Source organism: Manis javanica, chromosome 11 (genome assembly GCF_040802235.1).
Source record: "Manis javanica isolate MJ-LG chromosome 11, MJ_LKY, whole genome shotgun sequence".
Classification (NCBI taxonomy): domain Eukaryota; kingdom Metazoa; phylum Chordata; class Mammalia; order Pholidota; family Manidae; genus Manis; species Manis javanica.
Genome location: NC_133166.1, coordinates 118,730,495 through 118,751,531, shown reverse-complemented (window position 1 = coordinate 118,751,531; position 21,037 = coordinate 118,730,495). Strand labels below are relative to the sequence as shown.

Genomic DNA, 21,037 nt, shown 5'->3' with positions numbered 1-21,037 from the left:
CACCCCAAAGAGGGCACGGGAACAAGAGGGGGCCTTGGTGGGTTTCTTCCTTTTCTTTAAAAGAACATGGATAGAAAACAAGTATGACAAGATGTGAACAATTGTCAATGCTGAATTCTGGGCTCAGGGGTGTTTATCACAGAGAGTTTGTACTTTTCTGAATTTCAAAAATTTCTTTAAAAAATACAGATTTGGAGGTGGGCTGGACAGTTATAGCTCATGGTTAGGGACGAAGAGGCGGGATCTCAGGGCCTGAGAGACCTGCGCTTTGGGCATTTTTCCTGTGTGTATGGGCAGAGGGAATGGCTGGAGTCTGGGCCCATTCCTGGAGCTGCTGGAGCCCCCTCTCCTCCCCTGCTCCCCCTTCCCAGGTCTCAGTTTCCTGCCTTCCTGGAGATTGGAGAAAGGCTGAGAGGCTCCGTGCTGGGGGTGAAGCTAATTCATTACTGATGCCTCAACAAGGACTGGGCACCCGCAGTGCCAGTGTGATTCATCAACATCATTGCCCGCTGCCAGCCTGCGTGGGCCTGGAACGCCAGCACATTTTACCTTTACCCACTGAGCAGGGCCTGGTGGGAGGTGAAGGTACATGATCTACAGAGAGCAAGAAAAAACACCTCAGAAAAAAGAGGGCTAGTCGCCCGTGTCCTTGGGTCCAGTAAGCTCTGCTAGGCTGGTGTATGAGTTGCAGGCACTCATGTGGCCCCTGCCCCTGCTGGCAGAGCCCCAGAGGGCTGCCTGATGATGGAGTGCCAGCTTTGAGCATGTGTGGAGGGGGCTGGCTGGGCTTCCTCCTCCGCAGTGAATGTTCCCTTGGGGAAACTGCTTGTGATAGTCTTTCCATCTGCCTGGCTGGGTTTTCCTGAGCTTTCTAGTCTCTGAGGTATCACCTCTACCAAGATGTTCTCCCAAATGAGTAGAAGGGAGAGAGCTGGATTGGGTCCTACATAGGAGCTTGGAACCCCTCTGGCTGGGGCTCAGATTCCTTCTACACCTTTCATCTGGAGCCTGGGCTCCACCTATTCTCTGCCTGAGGCCCCTACCTAACCTGGAGTCTCGTCTTCATCTTGTCAGTCTCCCTCCCAGGACAGGGTCCGGTGGCTGGTTCCTGGCTCAGAGCAATACCTGCCTCTGGGTCCCCATCACCTGTTTACCCCATGACACTCCTCGCCTGATTACAACTGCTGTTGCTCTGCCCTTTCATACTTTTGCCCCAAAAATACATATTGAGTATCTGAGCAAAAGAAGCCAGGAGCCAGAAAAGTAGGCACTAAATAATCTCATTTATATGAAATTCAGGAACAGGCAAAACAGATCCATGATGATAGAGGTCATGATCCTGGTTGCCTCTTCAAGGTGGGGATTGACTGGAAGGGGCACAAGGAAACCTTCTGAGTAAAGGAAACATTATGTGGGTGTTTACATTTGTCAGAATTCATCTAACTGTACACATACAATCTATGCATTTCACAGTATGTAAAGTTTGCCTCCATTTAAAAAAACGTTAAAGATTTTCATTGAATGTTTACTATATGCCAGACCCTGTCCCAGCGAGGAAGGAGACTAACTTGCCTGCCCTGTGGAGCTTACATCATAGGGGATAGCACCATCATGTTGCAGTCGCTGGTTTCAGCCCTTGGGGGGGCCTCCCTCCCTGCCTGGGTGGGGCCGGGAGTGTGGGGGGCAGAGGGCTGGCTGCTGCCCAGAGGTCTGTCTGTACAGCCAGTTACGTTGTCACACCAGCTACTTTCAAGGGAAAGCACCACGGAAAAGGCTTTGAGTCCGCAGACCCAGCTGCTTGGCTGTAATCCTACTCACTGTGTAACCTTAAGCAAGTTGCCTAATCGCTCCGGGGCTACTTCCCTCATCTTTGATGTGGTATTAATAATGCTTACTTGAAAGTTTTAGCCTTAGAGTTAGTGACTGCGTTGTGAGGGAATTCATTGCGAGAGGTGGCGTCATCATCATTTCTATTTATTGGCGTGGTACGGTTAAGAGCAGACTGCCTGGGTTCACATTCCAGCTACTCACAACCAGGTGACGTTGGGCAAGTCACCCAGCTCAAGTCAAACCTCTCAGAGCCTAAGTTTCTCCCCCTTTAAGACTGGGGTAACGAGGGTTACCTACCTCATAGGCGTGTTGCAAAGATTCAGTGCCACGCTGTCAGCAGAGTGCTGGGCACGTGGCAGGCGCACAATAAATGGGAGCGAGTGTTTCTGCCAGGAGTCTGGCAGGACTCTGAATGGGAGCGGAGAAGGCGGCGGCGCCAGCCTGTTTGTGGGAGCATGCGCAGGAGGAGTTACACGATGGGAGCGGGCGTTGGCGGAGCTCAAAGGCGGCTCACTTGTCCCACTCTTCTGTCCACGGCAGCTACGCGAGACCTTGAGCGCAGCTGGGGAGACATGGCAGGAGATAGGGGCGTGAGTGCATTAACGGGGGATTTGTTTGGGCAATGGGGGTATCCGGGGCGGGGAGAGGGACGGAGCCAACCCCTGAGTCCCTGCAAATCCTCTGATACTCTGGAAAGGACCAGAAAGTAATACCGTTCCGCGTTACTATCCTAAAGTGACCCCCGCAGGGAGACTGGCAAGCCGCTGGACCTGAATAGCTGGCAGTGATCTTGCTCTTCAGTTCCTCCTCGAAAGCCGCAGTCCAGAGTTCTGGGTCCCACTCCGGCGTTTCCTCGATCCTTGGGTCCTTCCGGGACATGCCTCTCTGGACGCGCACAACTCCGCAACAAGCAGTTTGCTGTGTCTGGAGGTGTAGACAGCATCGGACGTCGGGGCTGTGTTGGCATAGTGCCAGGCTTGCGGGGCGTCGACCTTGGGTTCCCTTGGCGAGCGCTGGCTCCCGGAAGCGCCGACGGGTGTCGGGCAAGGGTGCCAGGACCAGGCTCTGGTGGCACCTTGGCCCCGCCCCACCCCGCCCTCCCTCCGTCTCATTGGCAGCCGCACGCGCGTCGGGGGTTGCCAGGGCGACGGGTCGCTGAGCTGAGAGTCAGCGCGAACCTAAGCCAGTCGGCCTCCGGCGGAGGGAGCGGGGGAGGCCCGAGGGCGGGCGGCGGAGAACGGCGCGCGGCGGCGGGGCTCCAAGCGGGCGCCTCCTCCCGGCCCTGCACGGCCCCCCTCCCGGCGCAGGGGCAGGCCGGGGCGGGGGGCCCCGGAGTCGGCACAGCCTCGGCCCCGTCGGGGAGGCTGCGGGGCGCAGAGATGTCTGCCCGCGTCGGCGGCGGCGGCGCCGGCCCCGGCCGGGGCCCGTGACCATGGGCATCGCCGAGTCCACGCCAGACGAGCTGCCGTCGGACGCGGAGGAGCAGCTGCGCGGCGGCGAGCAGCAGCTGGAGCTGAGCGGGAGGCGGCTGCGGCGGCTGCCCAGCGCCGTGTGCGCGCTGAGCCGCCTGCAGAAGCTGTACGTGAGCGGCACCGGGCTGCGCGAGCTGCCGGAGGAGATCGAGGAGCTGCGCGAGCTGCGCATCCTGGCTCTGGACTTCAACAAACTCGAACGCTTGCCTGACGGCCTGTGTCGCCTGCCGCGCCTCACGCGCCTCTACCTGGGTGGCAACCGGCTGCTGGCTCTGCCCGCCGAGTTCGCGCAGCTGCAGAGCCTGCGCTGCCTTTGGATCGAGGGCAACTTCCTGCGGCGCTTCCCGCGGCCGCTGCTGCGCCTAGTGGCGCTGCAGTCCCTGCAGATGGGCGACAATCGGCTGCGCGCGCTGCCCGCCGAGCTGCCGCGCATGACGGGCCTGCGTGGCCTCTGGCTCTACGGCAACCGCTTCGAGGAGTTTCCCCCCGCGCTGCTGCGCATGGGCCGCCTGCACATCCTCGACCTTGACCGCAACCACCTGGGCGGCTTCCCCGACCTGCACCCGCTTCGCGCCCTGCGCGTCTTCTCCTACGATCACAACCCGGTCACCGGGCCACCGCGCGTCGCGGACACCGTCTTCCTCGTGGGCGAGGGCGCAGTCGAACGCATGGCCGAGCGCGACGAGCCCACGCCTCGGCCGCGGCCTCGGTGCCCAGCGCGGGCCTTCGACGACGAGGAGGAGGAAGACCTGCTCATAGGGGGCGGGGTCTCCCGGGCTCTGGGGCCCCCCGAGGGCAGCCTCCGAGCCCTGGAAGCCGCTCCAGGACTGGGCACCTGAGCCTGTGCTCTGGGTGATGGACTTCCGCCACTCTGGGAGGAGGAGCTCTGGGAGGGTCTGTGGGAGCTGTGGGCCCCTACTTGGGGCAGCGGAGAGGCTTCTTTGAGTGAGCTGTGGGGGACCGGCAGGCCCGGGGACTATCTTCAGATATTCCAGGGTAGTAAGATGACTGCCTCCTGGCTGATCTCTGGGCAGTTCTAAGACCAAGAAGTCTCCGCTCCCTCCAGTCCCCTTACAGGTCCAACTAGTCTCTGACAGAGTCACTGACAACACAGTAGAGGTGTCAGCTTCCTCCCAGCACCAGGATCACCGTTGTCTGTGGAATCATCACCTCTGGCTGAGTCTGGGTGACCACCAGCCTCCTTCCTCCTGGACTTTGGAACTCCTGGACCCACCCTTTCTGGTGCAGAAGCCACTACCTCTGGGTGGACTGCACGCCTTTGTGAGGCAGAAGTACGCTTGGGAGAGGGCCTGGGCCAGGGGCAGGGGCTTGAAGTTGGGGCTGGTGCCCAGGACAGGAATGGGAAACTGGGATAGGGGCCCTAACACCACAGTTGCTCTTGCCCCTCCACCGGGGCTCATCGTACACACCTCCCTTCCCAGGCCCCCTAAAATTTTTATGGGGAAGGGAGGCTCAGAAGGCAGGGTCTCCACCCCTGCCTTTTATTCTCTTCCACTCTCCCAGCTTGGGCCTGGAATCTTGCTGGGAGCAGAGAGCTCTTCCTCCCTTCTCCACAGCCTGAGCCTTCCAGCTGTCAAGTTGAAAAGAAGCCACTGTGCCTCTAGGGCCTCCTGCACAGAGAGAGGCTCTCTGCTCTGGGAGCCTGCTCCAGAGCCTCTCCCACTGCCTGTACTCTCCATTCCCTTAAATGGGCACAGTCAGTGTGGCTGGCACGGCATGGGGCATGGGACGAGCACTGTGTGCCTCCGCTCGTCACCAGGGACAGCCTCAAGGGGCTGAGGAGTGGGGCCTCACTGTGCAATTCCCAGGGCCAGATCTTTCCCACTCAAGCAATAATGGGAGGACAGGGCCAGGGCTGGGGACACTCAGGGACACTGTCAGGGGCAGCAGCCCCACATGGTAGTGTTTTCTTTAGGGAGAAAAAAACTGGCTGAAAACATAAATTATATTTCTTGGAGAAAGAATGTGCGTTTCCCACATGCCTGTTTATTTATAAGTACTGGAAGTACCAGGTCCCATCGCTGTGGGGAACCTGGCTCCCTGTGGCACTGCCCTCTGTCCATGTGCCCCAGTTCTGCGTCAGGCTGTCCCCAGCCAACTGTTACGTCCTGTCTGGGGAACAAGTGCCTGTCCTTGGTCACAGATGGCTTTGACTACTCACAGCTGGTTTGTCTTGCTGTAGCTTACTCTGCCTGCTAGGCACCCCCCCCCCAACCCATACACCCTTTCCTCAGTCTTCTCCAGCTTAATTCCCAGGTTGCTGACTCTTAAATTGACTTTGAATCTCCCTCAAGCTGGGCTGACCTTTACTCTTTCACTATACTGGCTCCCTCCTCCCCCTCTGTGCCCCTATTCTTCCTTCCTTCCATGTCACTCACTCCATTTCCTCTTTCACTGTCTCTTTCTCTCTTAGTTTTTTTTTTACTCAGCCATGGTATTACTTTCTCCTCTTATTGTTCAGAGAAAAAAATTTTAAGATTTTTTTAAAAAGGAAGAAAATTATAAAACCTCAAGCATCCATCACCATGGCAACTGGGCTGATGTCATACAAGGCTCCAAGGTCAGGCACAGCTGGGCAGCTCTGTTGGCCCCTGAGCTGGGCCTGAGTTAGGAGGAGGCTGGGTGAATCTGGGGCCATCAGTCAGCTTGCAAGTGAGAGAAAGCCTTGAATAGACAGAAAGAACTGGTGGGTAGGGAAGATGGGAGACTGCCTCCATCTCCAGGAGGAAGAGGGGTCTGGGGCTTGGCTGCAGACCTGATCCCTCCCAGGGCTCCGAGGGTGCCCGTGCTCACCATTGTTGAGGCTCCATCAGGGCCAGTGGGCCTTCCTGGGGTCTGGAAACTTGGAGGAAGGAATCTGAGATCTCATATTACTCAGGTAGGATAGGAGCTGCAGTTGACCAGACACTGTCCTCTGACCTGTGATTCGTATCATGGCACAGGGGAAATAGCTCTGGGCCTGGGATCAGCAGGCATGGGTTCCAGTCCTAGTTCTGTTATTGACTGAGTGACTTTGAGCAAGTCCTGCCCACCCCCCGCATCCCCACCCTGGCCTCAGTTTCTCCATCTCACACAATGAATTGTGTTTATTTAGATATGATGACACATTTCAGTCTTGCACATAACCTGGGGTTTGTCTACCTTCCCTTTGTGCAAATCTTAAGACAGGGAGGTTAGGGTGCAGGTGGAGCCACAGTCACCCTGGAATAACTGCTGGCACTAGGAGCTCAGATTCCCTGACTCTCTCTGGTCTGTCTCCCTGTACCTCTTCCCCTGCTGCACTTGCTTGGGAACTCTAGGTGGGGGCAAAGGCCTGCGATGAGTCCCCCAAGGCCATCCCAGAGCACACAGGGCCCTGCCTTTTGCTGTCAAAATGGCATCTTTCTCCATGGTTGTTCACCAGACAAGCAGGGCTGCGGAGGCTGCTTTTCCCCAGGGAAAGAGAAGAGAAATTTGTCAGGGCCTGGTCTCTGGCTTTGCTGCTCACCCCACCATCAGGAGCCAGTTCCTCCTGGGAAGCTAAAGTTTGGTTAAAGCAGGTGTTAATGCCAGGCTTGAGAGCACTATTGAGGGTCTCTGCCTCCATGTAGAGAGGGGGACACCAGGGTAAGAAGGGGGCTGTTGCTAGGGACAACCGGGCGTCGGCTCCCCTTGGTGATGGAGATAGTACAGCACGGGGAGTCCTAGCCTGCCCCCTCCTAACACCTGTGACTTCTCAATGGGCCTCGGGGGAACAGGGAGAAGGGGAGATAAATTTTGGAGGGGCACTTGTGACATGAACCACTTGCCATGTCTCTCTTCCCCCCACGTTATCCTCAGGGCAGTCAGCAGTGGGCAGGCCACTGAGTCTGAGGAAACAGGGCAGGAAAGCTCTGGAATAGCTGTTTGTGCCAGGGATGCAGGGCAGAGCCAAGAAAGTCAGCGATCAGAGCAGGAAGGCAGGCAGTGGGGACTGTGAGAACAAATGAGCAGAGGTGATGGCAGGGCAAGGGACAGGCGCAGGGAAGACACTTGCCCATAAATGGGTCTTAGGCCTCCTAACCTGTGTCGGATCCACACCATGGGAGATCCGCTCCGTCCTGGGCTGGCAGGTCTAGGTGCGGAATGGGTGGGAACTGTAGCCTGCTCTTCCTGCCCTCTGGGGCCTCCTGGATGGCAGAGCAGCAGAGATGAGGGTGGCATTGGGAGCTGGGTCTTTTCCTAGCTTTGTTACTGCCATTCCCCTCTTCCTGCCCACCCTCAGGACTTGGGAACTGGAGATCCTGCCCAGAAGCACCTCCCTGCTTCCGGTGCCACCACATGGGCTTGCTCAGCCCTCTGACCCAAAACTTCCTTAAGACACCTGCGCACTCTTGTTCTGAGGATGGACATTTATTAGCACACCTGGGTGTGCCACATAGAACACATATTCAGACAGGGATCCCTGCCCAGGGGGCTCACAATCTAAACGAGACAACACATACACACAGGACACAAACACAGGGAGGAGGCATCTTCAAGGGACACAGAGGGTGAGGGGAGCCCCGGGCTGGGGCATACAGCGTGCTTAAGTGCTGCCCTTCTGGCTGACTTGGTGGGGGAAGGAGAGGAAAGTGGGATGTAGCCCAGGATGGCTTTACAGAAAGCAGGGAAATCCAGCAGGAACTTGTAGGAAAAAAACACCAGAGGACAGCCGTCTCAGCACACGGAGGGCTGGGCGAATCTCTTGATGCAGGCATGGACAGACAGACCCAAGGAAGCAAAGGCAGAGGAGGTGACAAGTTCAGGAGGAGACCGGAACCCATGACAAGGGGATGCCACCTGTCGGGCCAAGCTGTCCCTGCTTTCAGGCCCAGTTTTCCAGAGCTGTTTTCCCAGAAAGAGCCTGCACAGAAGTTCTGGTAAGGGGTGCTTTTGAGGCTACTTACCTGACCTGAGGGCCCCCTCCAATCTCTGGAACAGAGCTCAGAAGCCAAAAGCCTTTTCATAGGACACTTAGGCAGGTTTTGAGAAATTGATGGGGCAGAAAGGGGCAGGGCAGGCAGCTTCAGGTGGGGGTACTAGCGCAGGTGAGGAAGCAGCTGCCCATCCAGGAGCTGGGAGCAGGAGCACGGTGGCCCCTGCACTCCAGAGTGGGGGCCACGTGACCACGAGGGGGTCGGCTCATTCCTTCCGTGCCTGTGACAGATGTAGCACCTTCCTTCTGCGGCACTCTGAGAGCAGCCAGACCTCAGCTTTGCAGGCTGTTGTATGAGAGGGCAGAGAGGGGCTGGGATGGTATTGCTCTTTGGCGGACCAATGAAACAGACCGGGAGGGAGGAAGTAGCTTGTCAGAGGCACAGTAACTGAGTGAGAAGACACAGGGGCTCAGTTCTCTCAGGCTGGGACTGGCCATGGCCCTTTAGAGTTGGAGAGACTTCTCCAATCCTAAAGAGGAAACCAGAGAAAGGTGGAGAGAAGCCACAGGTCCAGCCAACAGATACTGAGTTCTTTCCTTATCTCTGTAGGGAGCAGCAAGGAAATCCTGGCCTGAAACCACAGTGGCCCGGCCAGAGTTCAGGAGGTGGTGGGAGGGTGGAGGGTCCCTCTTTGGTTCCTCTGACCTGCCTTAGAGGGTAATGGGAGTCCCCTGGGAACTGAAGGAGGGAATGTCGGCCTGGGTGGGCCTAGAGAAGCACCCCTTCAGGACTCAAGGAGACTCTACTCCCAGCAAGCCTTGCTTCAGGCCTGATCTGGGAGGAGGTGTTGCTCCCCTGCTTTGAGGCAACTGGTGGGTTTATATTCTAGATGTGAGGATGGGCTGGGAGCTTGGGAGGGCCTCACCACCAGTGAAGCCAGATCCTAACAGCGACTAGGGGACACTCAGCCCCAGGCTCCCCACCCACCTCATCCCACTACCTCTTCCCCTGGTTAGTGAGGGAGGGCCGGGACCCACAGAGGAAACAGCCAAGGCCCTACTTTTTCACGATCCTTTATTAATCAGAACAGGCCTTGCCACAAAAAGCAGGGCCCATTCCCACAAAAATATGATTTTGCAAAGAGGAAATCTTGCTGGCTTAGAGGGTGCATGTGGTGGAAAAATTTTGTATGGTTCTTTTTCCTTTTTTTTCTTCAGCTTTTCTGCATTTGTCTTCATTGCATTTTTTTTTTTGTATGTGTGTGTGAAAGTGGGTTTTCTTTTTTTATAAAACAAGTGTACTCAAGAACTCAAACACAATACAGACAGCGGCCACCAGCCCCACTCCTAGGGCCCCAGCTGGACTGGGGGCTCTGGGGGCCTCCCTTGGCTTTTTATGTGGCTGTTTTCCTTGTCCCTTCCCTGGCAAGTGGCACCAGGGCAGGTGGGGCAGGTTTGGGGGTCCTGGGGCAGGTGGAATTTGTACAGCAGTTACATGGAGAGATGGTCACAAGAAAGGATACTAGAACAAAATAAGGACTAAGTCTAGGGCGCCCACAAAGATGGCAGGTGACGCTCATGGAGGAACCTGGGACACAGTGGAGAAGAGATAGATGGGCCCAGGCCAGCCTCAGCCATCCCTGGAGGCTGTGCAATGGGAGGGGCAGATGGGCGTGTTTTCAGGCTACAGTGGGATAATACTTTGCTCAGGGTAGCACCCCCAGGTCAGGTGAAAGTGGCCTCACAACCTCCCTGATGAGGTAGGTGAAGTATTGTTACCATCAATTTACAGATAGGGAAACTGAGGCCCCGGGAGTGTGGGTGATTTGCCCGAAGTCCTGAGACGGTGGCAGGGCTCCAGGTGCCCTGCTCCCACCCTTAAGTTCCCCCCTTCCCTGTTCTCCTGTATCCTAGACCGTCCCCGCCCTCACCCCATACCACCCACCTCCTCAGTGCTAGCCACCCGGCCCTCGGCCCACCGCTTCTCGCCCGTCCCCAACGTCCCAGCTTGCGCGTCTTGGTGCTGGGGAACCCCAGGCCGGGCTCACCAAGGTGCCTGGGTAGGGTCAGATTGGGAACAGACTCCGCCCAGAGGTGCTGTCTGCATATGAATGGCCAAGAGCTCCGCGGGCGGGGCTCGGAAAAGGGGACGCAGTAGCCCCGCCCACTCAGTGCGCTTTGGTTCAGTTCCCCAGGGGCTCCACAGCAAGCTAGCAGGCCTGGCGAGGTGGTCGCCCCGCGGGGTGGAGGGGCGCAGGATCCTAAGTGACAGATCGCCTCCGCCTCTCAAGGCTTCTGACAGCACTGTCTTCGATTCCACGCAGGCTCCAGAGTCGCTGCCCTCCTGTCCCCGCTGGGGGCTGGTCCCCGGACCGCCCAATAAGGACGGGGCAGTTGGGGCAGACCCCCGTTTTAAGTCAAGTTACAATATGGAAAAATTGGGATTTACAAGGGATGTGGGTGACTGCTTTACGTGAGCACTCTTCAGTCTACAAAATGATTCACCTGCTTTGGTATTCCTCCAGGTCCTGGGGGTGGGGGCGGGGGCGGGGGCGTGAGATTCAATGTAAGAAAATTTGATATGAGCAAAAACGTGACCCATCTCCTGCATAGAGCAGAATGCTCAGCTCAGGGGAAGCTTACTGAAGGAAAATGGTTCTCAAATGCTTATACTTTTGCCGTGCTCTCTAAGCGGGGACCCTGTCCAGTCTCCTTTCCTGAAGTGCCCGTCCCATCTGGGGGTAGAACCGCCGTCCCAGACCCCCGGCCACAGACTGTGGTGTCCTGGCGCCACCTGGCGGTGTGTGTCGGAATGTCAGGCCCAAGCTCACGGACCACTGGATTCCAGGCTGTCACTCACCAGCTGTCTTGTATCAATACCAGGACCCACCTGGGGATGATCAGGCTTAAGCAGGGCTCATACTGAAATATTCTGTCTCTAAGGGAAGACAGTTGGAGTCTCTGCAGCAGCTGAGGCAGAGAAACCATAGCTTCTTTGTGTGGGGCAACCTCAAACCCACAGAATCCTGTAATTTTCCCTGCTTTCTAACCTAAACCGAGAGGGGCAGGAACTGCTCTGAGGGACCATAAGCGGTGGGAAAGGTGAGAAGACCGTCCTGGAGAGGACTGGAGACCCAGACAGGGAACTGGAGGGAGGGCCTGTGAGCATGGGGGATGGAGGGGTGGTGAGTGCAGTGTGGGGGGGTCTGCACGGATGGGGCGATGATAAGGAGGGAAGGAGGCTGGAAGGCATGGAGGACGTTGCTGGCTTGACTGGTTTATGAGATCTGGGAAGGCTGAGACTGTCTCTGGATGAGGGTGTTAGGGAAGAGAGCTAGTGGGGGCTTGGGACCCCCTGAGAAAGAAAGGAGGTGAGTCCTGATAGAACGTGATGCATTCAGTAGGAGCCTAACAGTTGTGAAATGATGTTCAAGAGATGAAGGCGCTGGCAAGCAGCTTCTGGATAACTCTGAGCAGAGGGGAGCACGGTGGGGGTGGGGAGGAGGTGGGGGGCAGGAGGCCCCTGGTTCTTAGCCCAGCTACGGCATCTGCCCCTCTTTCCTGCCCCACTCCTCACATGCCTCTCCGCTCCCAGCCTACTGCCCTGCCTCATTCACGAAACTCTGTGCCCTCCGCATAATCCTCAGCACTGCTGACCCCAGGGGGATGAGCACCCCATCCCCGTACACACATGCACACGCACGCACACAGTGGACACAACACAAGTACACAGGGCTGTGGCTCCAGGACCTTGGAGCGGGCTATATACTATCCTCAGCATTCAGGGCCCAGCCGGCACCTGAAACTGTCCTGGGACAGGCCTCTCCTGACCAGGCCGAGGCCAAACGCCTTGGTCTCCCCTCTCCTGGGCCCACATGGGGACTGTGAGGGGAGCAGCATCTCTCCACTCCAGGCACCACCATAAAGAAAACGGGGGACTGTGCCCACCTGGCGGGCCTCTGGAGGGGTCTGCCCGTCTGCCTGTCTGGCCCTTACACTCTCCCTCCACTTCTTTAGTATCAGCAAGTCAGGAAGGAAAGGGACAAAGCAGGAAAATGGCTCCCAGAGCCCCTCCCCCAGAGCTGGACTGTTGGGGGATGGGGTTGGTGCTTCCTAGAAATGGGGCCCAATGGGTTCCTGGGACCCCTCCCTGGTCTAGCCCTCAGGGCCCTCCCTCACCATGGCAGAGGAGCCAGGCTGGGCCTGTGCATAAAGTGGGGAGGGCATGATGGGGACCAGAGCCCTCGGTCCCCTGGGCCTCCCTTGGCCCCACTCAGGCCTTCAGCTGGTGCCACTGGGCCACAGGCTGCCGGGGCCGGGCAATCATGTCCTTCCAATGTTTCACTTCTCCAGGCCCGCTCTTCCAGGACAGGTAGATCTGGGGAGAGAGGGGAGAGGATGGCATCAGGGGTGCTTTGCCAGACACTGCCCCCTCCCCCCGCCAGGGCTTCACACTGTCCCGTCAGTGACACCCTGCGATCACGGTCACGGGGGCCCAGGGGCCTCCACCTCGTGACAACCTGCCTCGGAGGGGGCCCCTCCATCCCTCCTCCCTGACAGCCTGACCCGTGTTCCTTGCCGTGCCTCCACCTGGGAGCCTGGGCATTGCTGGCCCTTCCCAATTAGATGCCAGGCCTGCTTGAGCCCTGTCTCTCTCTCTTTATAATTGCTCCGACCTCCAGGACCTTCAATGCACCAGGCAGTGAGATTTAGATACACAGACCTTTGAATCCTTACCTGTGAGGCAGACATATTATCCCCATTTTACAGCTGGAGAGACTATGGTGTAGAAAGTTAAGAGACCTACCCATAGTCACAGTATTTATAAGTGGATTTAAATCTAGGATTTAATCTCAGGATTTAAATCTAGGTGTTTTTGGCTCTACACTACTAGCTCTATCCTGCCAGCCTCTCTGTTAGGGGCCCTACAGCCTCAGGGTGTGAGAGGAGTCTGTGTGCGTGTCCCCCAGCTGGCCTTGTGACTGGTGGCTGGTTAAGAGCATGGTGCTCTCTAAGTCGCCCAGCCACCTGTTCAGTCAACAGAAGGTAGGAACAGAAGAACTGTTTCAAAAGGAGCTACAATTGGTACCCAAAGAACACCCAACTCAGAAAGGCTAAGCTTCAAAAGAGCTTAGAAGTAATATGGTTCCTCGGTCCTTGGCCTCAGCTAGTCAAGGAGGCTCAGTAGGCCCTGAACTACACAGTCCCACTAGGGTGTGGGTGACATTATTCCGGGAAATTGTCCCACCAGTGACCACAACGTGGCCAGTCATGCTACCTGGGCCTCATTAGATGGCAGGCAAGGCCAGCACTCTGCTTTGAGGCCAGTACTGCCCTCACTGCCATAGCTAAGTTCTGCAATCCCATCCGTCTGAGGGATGTCCCCACATTGGTGCCCTTCCCTGTAGGGCCCAGGTCACCCTTTTCTGTTTCCCCCACACAGGAGCATCCCCTGGATGACCCATGTTTCCCCTTGCTGCCTCCTGGCATCTACCTTTTCCCTGATTATTGGCTTCCTGCGCTGTTCCTGATCAAACCTCCATGCCTGAATGGACACACCCGCCCTTAGTAGAAATGTTTAAAAAATAACTTTTACTATAACAGTAGTGAACATGTATGTTCCAAGTACTGTGTGAAGGAACTCATCTGTGTTACTTATTTAATCTTTCCAGCAAACTGTGAGGTTAGGATTGTCTTATTTTCATTTTGAGAGGAGGAACTGAGGCTCAGAAAGGCTACAGCCGTTCAGTAGTGGGGCTGGGACCAGGCCCAGGCAGCCTGACTCCCAAGCCCACACTCTCAGCACTAAACCATAAACCAACACAGGAATAGACATTTCAAAGTAGAAAAATGGAAGGGTTTATGTCACAGAATCACATCCTGGAAAAACTCAAGGCCAGGTAGGGGTTTTTTGGTTGACATGATGAGAAGAAGTCACTTTCTACAAGGAAACATGCACGTGTCTCAAGCAGTTTGCACACCATCCTGCAAAGTGCTGTAGGGTCAGTACTAGTAGCTCCATTTCACAAATGAGGACACAGAAGCTCAGAGTGGCGAGGTGGCTTGCCCACGGTCACACAGCGATTCAGCAGAGGAGGTGGGACCCAAGCCGGGTCTTTGGAATCTGGCTACAGCTCACCCCCTCAAGATGGGTAGGATTGCTCCTTATCCTGGGTGAGGGTCCTGTCCAGAAAACCCTCTTTTGGGTATACAGGGTACTTCTTTCTCCTACTTCTTTCCTTGCCCTTCCAATGGCCTGTCCTGAGCTAACAGACGCACAGTAGGATTTTGTCTAATCCCCTCATTTTCAGATGAAACAGGGGCCCAGGGAGGGGCCTTCTCTCTCCCACTGTCCAGCCCTGCGCTCGCCTACTATCCCCACCGCTGCTTTGGAGGACCGACCCTTGCCGGGCACCAGCTGTGTGTGCCACCCCGGCTGCCTCGCCGCCTACCTTGCCGATGACATCGTTGCGGCTGAGCTTGTCCTTGTCCATAACAGTGATGATGATGGTCGTTTCCCTCAGCTTCTCCGTGGGGATGTCAAAGGCAAAGGACTCGTTGAAGATGGGGTTCAGGTTCCTCTTCATGGTCACTGTCTTCTTCTTCTCCACCCGCTTGTCTTTGTACATGAGCCACACCTTCACATAGGGGTCTAGGGGATGTGAAGGGGAAGGGTCAGGGGTGGTAGAGGGGGTCCCCGGGGTCCCCTTCTCCTTCCAGGTGTGGAAGCTAGGGCAGGAGGGGCTGTATGCTTTCCCCAGAAGGTGAGGAAAGCCCCAAGAAGAATAAGGGGGATGGCGGGGATCAGAGGATAAAGGAGTGGGCGAGGGCCTTAGCTGTCACCCTGTGGCCCCTGTGACCACGCCTGAGGAAACCAGGGGCGCCAGGCCTTGCCCGAGGCTGTGAAGAAGAAGTGCCTCGGCAGGGCCGGAACCCAGGCCTCCCCCGCCGCATCCCCTTTCCTCCTGACTCCGGGGAGGACACAGTCCAGGGTGATGCTGACCCTGAGGGTGCTCCACAGGGGCCACCCCAGGCTCTAGGCAAGGGGAGTTGGGACTGGGGTGGGGCACAGGGGTCAGAGGTGAGCGCCACAGTGCAGACCCACTCCCCACAGCCAGCACAACCCTGCACACCAGGGCGTCCCCCGCCTGCCCACCCTCTGCCTCGAGGAGCCCCAGCACCTGAGGTGCCCCCGATGTCCATGGCTTTGAGGTTCCGGGCTTTGATGATGTTCACGATGATGGAGTTGGCAGAGGGGTTGTAACAGAGAGACAAGAGCAGCTCCCCTCGGCTCCCCTGGGGAGACAAGATGGGGGTGATGCTGAGTGTGGGGAGAGGTATAGGGACTTGGGGAGAGGGAACGGTTAGAGAACCCCTGCCCCAGGCCCTCCACCCTGACCTGGGTGCCCTCGAGCCCTCTCTGTCACCTCTGTCACGCTTGGTCCCCCCATCTGGTAGGTCTGCACACGGCCCTCTATGGGGCTCCTGCTCTGTGAACAGAGCCCCGAGTTCATTATCACAGCTCAGGTGAACCTCCCCAGGTGCCGTGTACCACAGCCAAGAGGGCTGATGGGGACTCTGCTCCCTCGGCCACGCGCCTGTACCCCTTAACCCCACTCCTGATGTTCATAAGGTTGAGGGGCACTAGGACCAGATCTGCCAGCCCTGATCCGCCAGCCCCCAGCCAGGGGCCTTACACTCCCATCGCTGCATGGCTTCAGATCCTTCCAGAAGGTCTGCATCTGGGTCAGGTCCACCTTGTTGAGGGGGATGGACACCTCCCCGATGGGGTCATTGCGGCTGAAGCGGTCGTAGTCCAGGACCTGGAGGTAGAGGACCCTCTGCACCACCTTCTCGTAGGGGAAACCTGGGGGACAGAGAGCATGGGTGAAGACTGGGACAGAAGGGTGCAGGGCCTGGGCAGGAAGGCCCCAGGAGGAGGAAGCTGCCAGGGCCTTCCTGCTGCCACCCCACCTAAGCACAGCGGGCAACACCTGCATTCAGATCTTCTGGAAGCATTAGCAAGAATGGTCATTGCCTAGTTCGTCCCTACCAATTCTCTGGGGTGGATAGTATCCTGACCATTTTACAGGTGAGGAGACGGAGGCTCATATGGCTTAAATTACTTGCCAGAGTCCCACAGCTAAAAAAGAGCAGAACCGGGACCATCCGTGCACTCATTCGTCATGTGTTTGGCTCAAGGGCTGGGCAGTGGCCCCCTTCTCTCTGGGCAGCCCTGCTACTGCCAGCCATCCTGAGGCACGTCTGGGTACGTGGCCCTGCCCACGATGGCCACGGCTGCCAGAAAGCAAGCCCCAGGAGGATTCAGGGAGGGTGGCGGAAATGGCAAAGGCACAGAAATAGGGTCCTAGGACTCGGCTTCTGCTTTACCTCCCTCCAATGCGTCAGCCTGTCTTTCAGTCCTTCAGCAGTTCCTGCCTCTGTCCCCTTCTCCCTGCCACCTCCGTCATCCAAACCACCAGCACCTCTTGCCTAGACAGTCACAAGAGCTTCCAAACCACCCTCCCCACATGCCCACTTTCTCCTAGGTTCTCAACACAGCAGCCAAAGTGAGCTCTTAAAAATAGCAATCACATCATGATACTCTCCTGCTTAGAGCCTTTCATAGCTCTCAGTGCACTTAGAATAAAAGCTGTGTGCCCTGCCTGGGCTTTAAGTCCTTCCACAACTTGGCCCGCTGTCCTCTTCTGGCTCGTCTTGTGACCACTCTCCACTCAAGGACTGGGCTCTGGCCACACTGGCCTCCTGCCTGTCAGCACGCCAGTTTTTCCTGAGTTGGGGGGCACAGGCTGGTCCCCACCATGCGCTGTCCTGGCCTTCCCTCCTCCTTCAGCCCTCAGCTTTCTTTCCTGACATCCCAGATGTGGTAGGACCCCTCCCTGCCCATTCTGTTCTCTAGCACCTTCCTTTCGCAGCACATATCACAGGCTGTAACGGAGATCATCTGTTTCCTGGAGTCTGACTCCACTAGGCTAGGATTTCCAGGGAGGTATCTCCGTCTTCAGTCACCAGATACCAGTATCTAACACTTTTCTGGCATGTAGTAGGCACTCCATAAATATTTGTTAAGTGAATCAATAGTAGAACAAATGAATAAATGCCAGTGAAATGGACTGATGGAGCAGCAGCAGAGTGCCAGGGTGGAGCAGGAAATGAGGCCAGAGGGAGAGCCAGGGGCAAGGAGCTTGGATGGGGTGGAAGGGGTACTAGGGAGCCGAGGGAGGGTCGACAGCTGGAGTCATTGGTCCTCAGGAGCCTCAGAGGAGGGGCCAGCCTGCGAGATGCAGGAGGGGCAGGTCAGCATGGAGGCCTGAGGTGGGAAGACCCTGAAAGAGGGTGTGAGCAGGAAGGAGAGAGGACACTTCACACCTTAATGGCACTGTGGGGAGAGGAAGAGCTCTGGAGGATTCCAGTACCTTCAGCCAGACACTCAAAGCCCAGAGTTGCCTCCAACAGCAGCAGGTATGTGGAGGAGGGAATCCTATGTTCTCTGAATCCCCAGCCTGGAATTTCTTTAGGGCCTCTTACGCATATGGAGGAGGCTGTGTCTTGCTGCTTTTGGGAGTCCCCCAGGGACCTGCCCAGGTAACCTTTGGCATCTCTTCAGGTGAAATGCATGAGGACAAGTGTTCTGGAAATGTTGGAGGCTGCAAGAAGTCCCTGCCCCTGGCAGCTCTCGTCAATGCTACAGGAGGCAGTCTCCTAGCTGGCAAACTTCTATTCATTTGTCAGAACCCACCTTGAATGGCCTTTCTTATGGGAAATGCTTTTCAGCAGTACCAAGGAGAGCTTATACTGGGTACCTGCAGCATCTGTCATGCAGCATACAGATTAATTATCTACACATTTATGTTCTCTGTTAGACCAGGAATGTGTTGAGGGCCATAATGGTACCTCATTCTTTTCTTCAATACCCAGGACAGTGCCCAGCCCATTGTTGATGCTGGGTAAATGTTTGCAGAAGGGACCAGGGGGTTAGGGTTCTCACCATACACCTCATCCCACCACTGGCCACATATACTTGCAGGCATCTGGGCTTCTCACTGGCTGTGCCATCTCTAAACTGGCTCCCACGCTGATCTGGGGAAAAGGAGGGTCCAGAAACACACAAACACCCACCAGCTCACCCTCAACCATTTATGTAGTGGGTGAGCTGGCTGTCACATTGCAGGGGGAGTTGGGGGTCATATGGCTGGGAAACCAGGTAGGGAAGAGTCCCTGGGAAAAGTACTGAAGGTTCTGGAGAGCCAGGGCACCAGGCAGTATAGGGATTTATTCTCACTGATTGAACCTGGCTGTTGGGAAAAGGTAAGGGCTTCTCTAAGTGGGGTTCAGACACCCAAAGGGCCTGGGGCAGAAAGAGTGCAGTTGGGTGGGAGAAGAGTAGAGAAGAAGAGGGGAGTCTGGGTGGGGTGGCACCAACCTCACCTTCAAAGAGGAAGGTCTCATTCCAGTGGGGATTCAGGTTCTTCCGCTTCACCTTGGTCTCCAGCTTGTGCTTCTTATCTGGCAGCAGGTAGATCTTGACAAAGGGGTCGCTGGTGCCGCTGAAGTCCTTGGCTGGCAGCTCCTGGGCCTTCATGATCTTCACAGTGAGTGTGGACTCCTGGAAATTGTAGCCGACGCTGAACTGGATCCGGCCCAGGTTCTCTCGGCTGCAGCCCTCATGGGCCTCATCCTCCTCCGAGCCTGGGGAGAGCTGGGGGTGGGGGAGAGGCCAGCAGGGTTGGGGGCGATTCTGCTTCCCCCACCTCAGCCCAGATGTGCCCAAGTCCAGCCCAGTTGCTGAGAGCTGCACTCCCCTCTGGTCAGTGTGGGGCTGGCACTTCACCCATTCCATATTCACAGCAGGTGGTGATGCTCAGGCAGAGGGCGAGAACCTTGACCAGGGTTAAACAGGACGGAGGGGCAGAGTCGGGACAGCCTCCGCCTGCTGAACCCCAGAGCAGCGTGCGCCCCACTCCCAGGCCTCTCCCGGAAATCCGGGTCTGTCCCCCACCACCCCATGTACCACCACGGCTGCCCAGTCACACTGTGCTGGACGCCCTCCATCCTGAGCTCCCTCCCCCAGCTTCTCACTCTTCCCCAGCCCTGCCTGCAGGGCCCAGGGTGAGATACACCAACAGGGAGCCCTGGGCTACAAAACACAGGAGGGAGATTGTTCACATCTCAGAAGAGTTTACCGTGATATTTCTGTGGAAAGCCACTCCCTGGGGTTCTGAGGACGATGGGATTTACAAAATGAGAGGGGTGAGTTCTCAGGAGCAACGTCTATTTGTGTAAGGTAGGGGCACTAAAAATACAGATTCTCAGGCCCTGCCCCCAAGAGCCTGATTTGATGGGGCTGGGCTAGACCTGGGCAGCAGAAGTGTCTAAAAGGCACCTCAGCTGACTGCGCAGCACCCAGGGGCTGGGGACCACTGGGAGGGAGGGCTACACCTGCACTCACTCCCCCGTACCAGGGCTGGGCCCTTAGGTTGGTGGAGCAGCAGCAGACGCGGGGGGGTGGTGTGGGGTCCCGTTCCCGCAAGGTCACTGCGGGGAGGGTCTCCCAGCCAGTCTGCTCAGCTGTGGCTGCCCACTGGGAATACCTGGGGAGGTTTTAGAATCTTCCCCATTCCCCAGCTGTCTGGGACCCCACCTGGGACGCACTCCAGACCCCGGGAGTCCAAGTAGCCCAGGCATCCCTATGTCTAAAAGCTCCTCAGGTTGGATGAGAGCCAGAGGAGGGGGTGAGACTCAGGGTACCACCTTTAAGATGAAACTGCTGGTCCTTGTTTCCTTTCCCTCATCCCCCTGCAGGAGCCCCTCCTTGACCCTTGCTCCTAGAGAAGTGGCCCAGGCTCTGAAATGTTAAATATACAGATGATAAGAATATAGTGTGTACCTACCATGGCGGAAGACTCTTACATCACCTTCTTACCAATTCCTGACAACGGCCGGGCAAAGCAGTTATCACCACTCTCTAGCTGAGGAGACTGGCTCAGAGAGGTTAAGTCACATGTCCAAGATTGCACAGCAGCATGGACCCTCTGTGACTTGAAAGTCCTCTCTTTCCACCAAAGCAGGTGCACATCCCAGGGCAATTTTGAGACTTCCCCTCAAGACAGTGAGGACTCACCTGCTCCAGGTAGGAAGCATCCAAATCCCACTAAAAATAGCAACTACCACATGGCAGGCCCTGCCCAGGGCTCTGGGCTCTGCCCTCATTTACTCCTTACAACATCTGGATGGGACAGACACTATGGTGTTCCAGTTTGGGTCGGGCCACCTAGAGATTATTAATTTGCCTTAAGGCACCTGTGACTAAACGGTGAGCAGGAACTTGAAGCCAGGTCAGCGCCCAGCCACCGTGACGGCCCTTCCAACTGCCCTGTCACTGAGATGTGTCTGCAGCTTCACCAGTCACACCCCTGGTCCCTGGAGGTGGACAGGGGACTGAGCTGCCTTCCCTGCTCTTCCTCACAGTGGAAGAGGGTCCCTCTGGCCTGGCCCCTTGGCCTGATCCAGGCCACCCTGCAGACCCCACCCCCAGCTTACTGAGAATGTGGCTCCCCCTCCCCAGATTCAGCTTTCCCCTGGCGCTCCTTCCCTCTGCTCGTACTTCCCCAGTCCCCTGGACCTCAGTTTCTGCACCTACAGAACCGAACCATCAGCCCTATCTTGCAGGGGGGTTCTTGCTCTGCAGCCTGGCGCCTGCCCTGCTGGCTATGGGCCTGAGAGCCTGGGCATGCATGAGGAGGCAGTGTCAGCAAGGACCCCTTGTCCTTCCTACTCCTTCTGTAGTTGGGGTGGGGTTCCTGGTGGCCCCAGTCCC

General features: G+C 56.8%; 2 protein-coding genes across 11 annotated transcripts in view; one reads left to right on the top strand and one right to left on the bottom strand.

The window, feature by feature from the left end:
- The first annotated feature begins 3,262 nt into the window (after nt 1-3,262).
- Nucleotides 3,263-5,308, top strand: LRRC10B (leucine rich repeat containing 10B). The gene has a single exon (XM_017652533.3). It carries the CDS (start codon nt 3,263-3,265, stop codon nt 4,139-4,141), a length of 879 nt encoding a protein of 292 aa, XP_017508022.2. The 3' UTR covers nt 4,142-5,308.
- A 3,952-nt stretch (nt 5,309-9,260) lies between these two features.
- SYT7 (synaptotagmin 7) overlaps nt 9,261-21,037 on the bottom strand; it is a 59,513-nt gene continuing 47,736 nt past the window's right edge. For all 10 annotated transcript variants that reach the window (XM_036995421.2, XM_036995423.2, XM_036995422.2 and 7 more), the window contains 5 exons: nt 18,649-18,919; nt 15,897-16,066; nt 15,381-15,495; nt 14,652-14,851; nt 9,261-12,577 (listed from right to left, as the gene is read on the bottom strand). In XM_036995421.2, the coding sequence (XP_036851316.1) occupies nt 12,473-12,577; nt 14,652-14,851; nt 15,381-15,495; nt 15,897-16,066; nt 18,649-18,919 (861 nt within the window). In that variant the 3' untranslated portion in view covers nt 9,261-12,472. The remainder of the gene's footprint in view (nt 12,578-14,651; nt 14,852-15,380; nt 15,496-15,896; nt 16,067-18,648; nt 18,920-21,037) is intronic.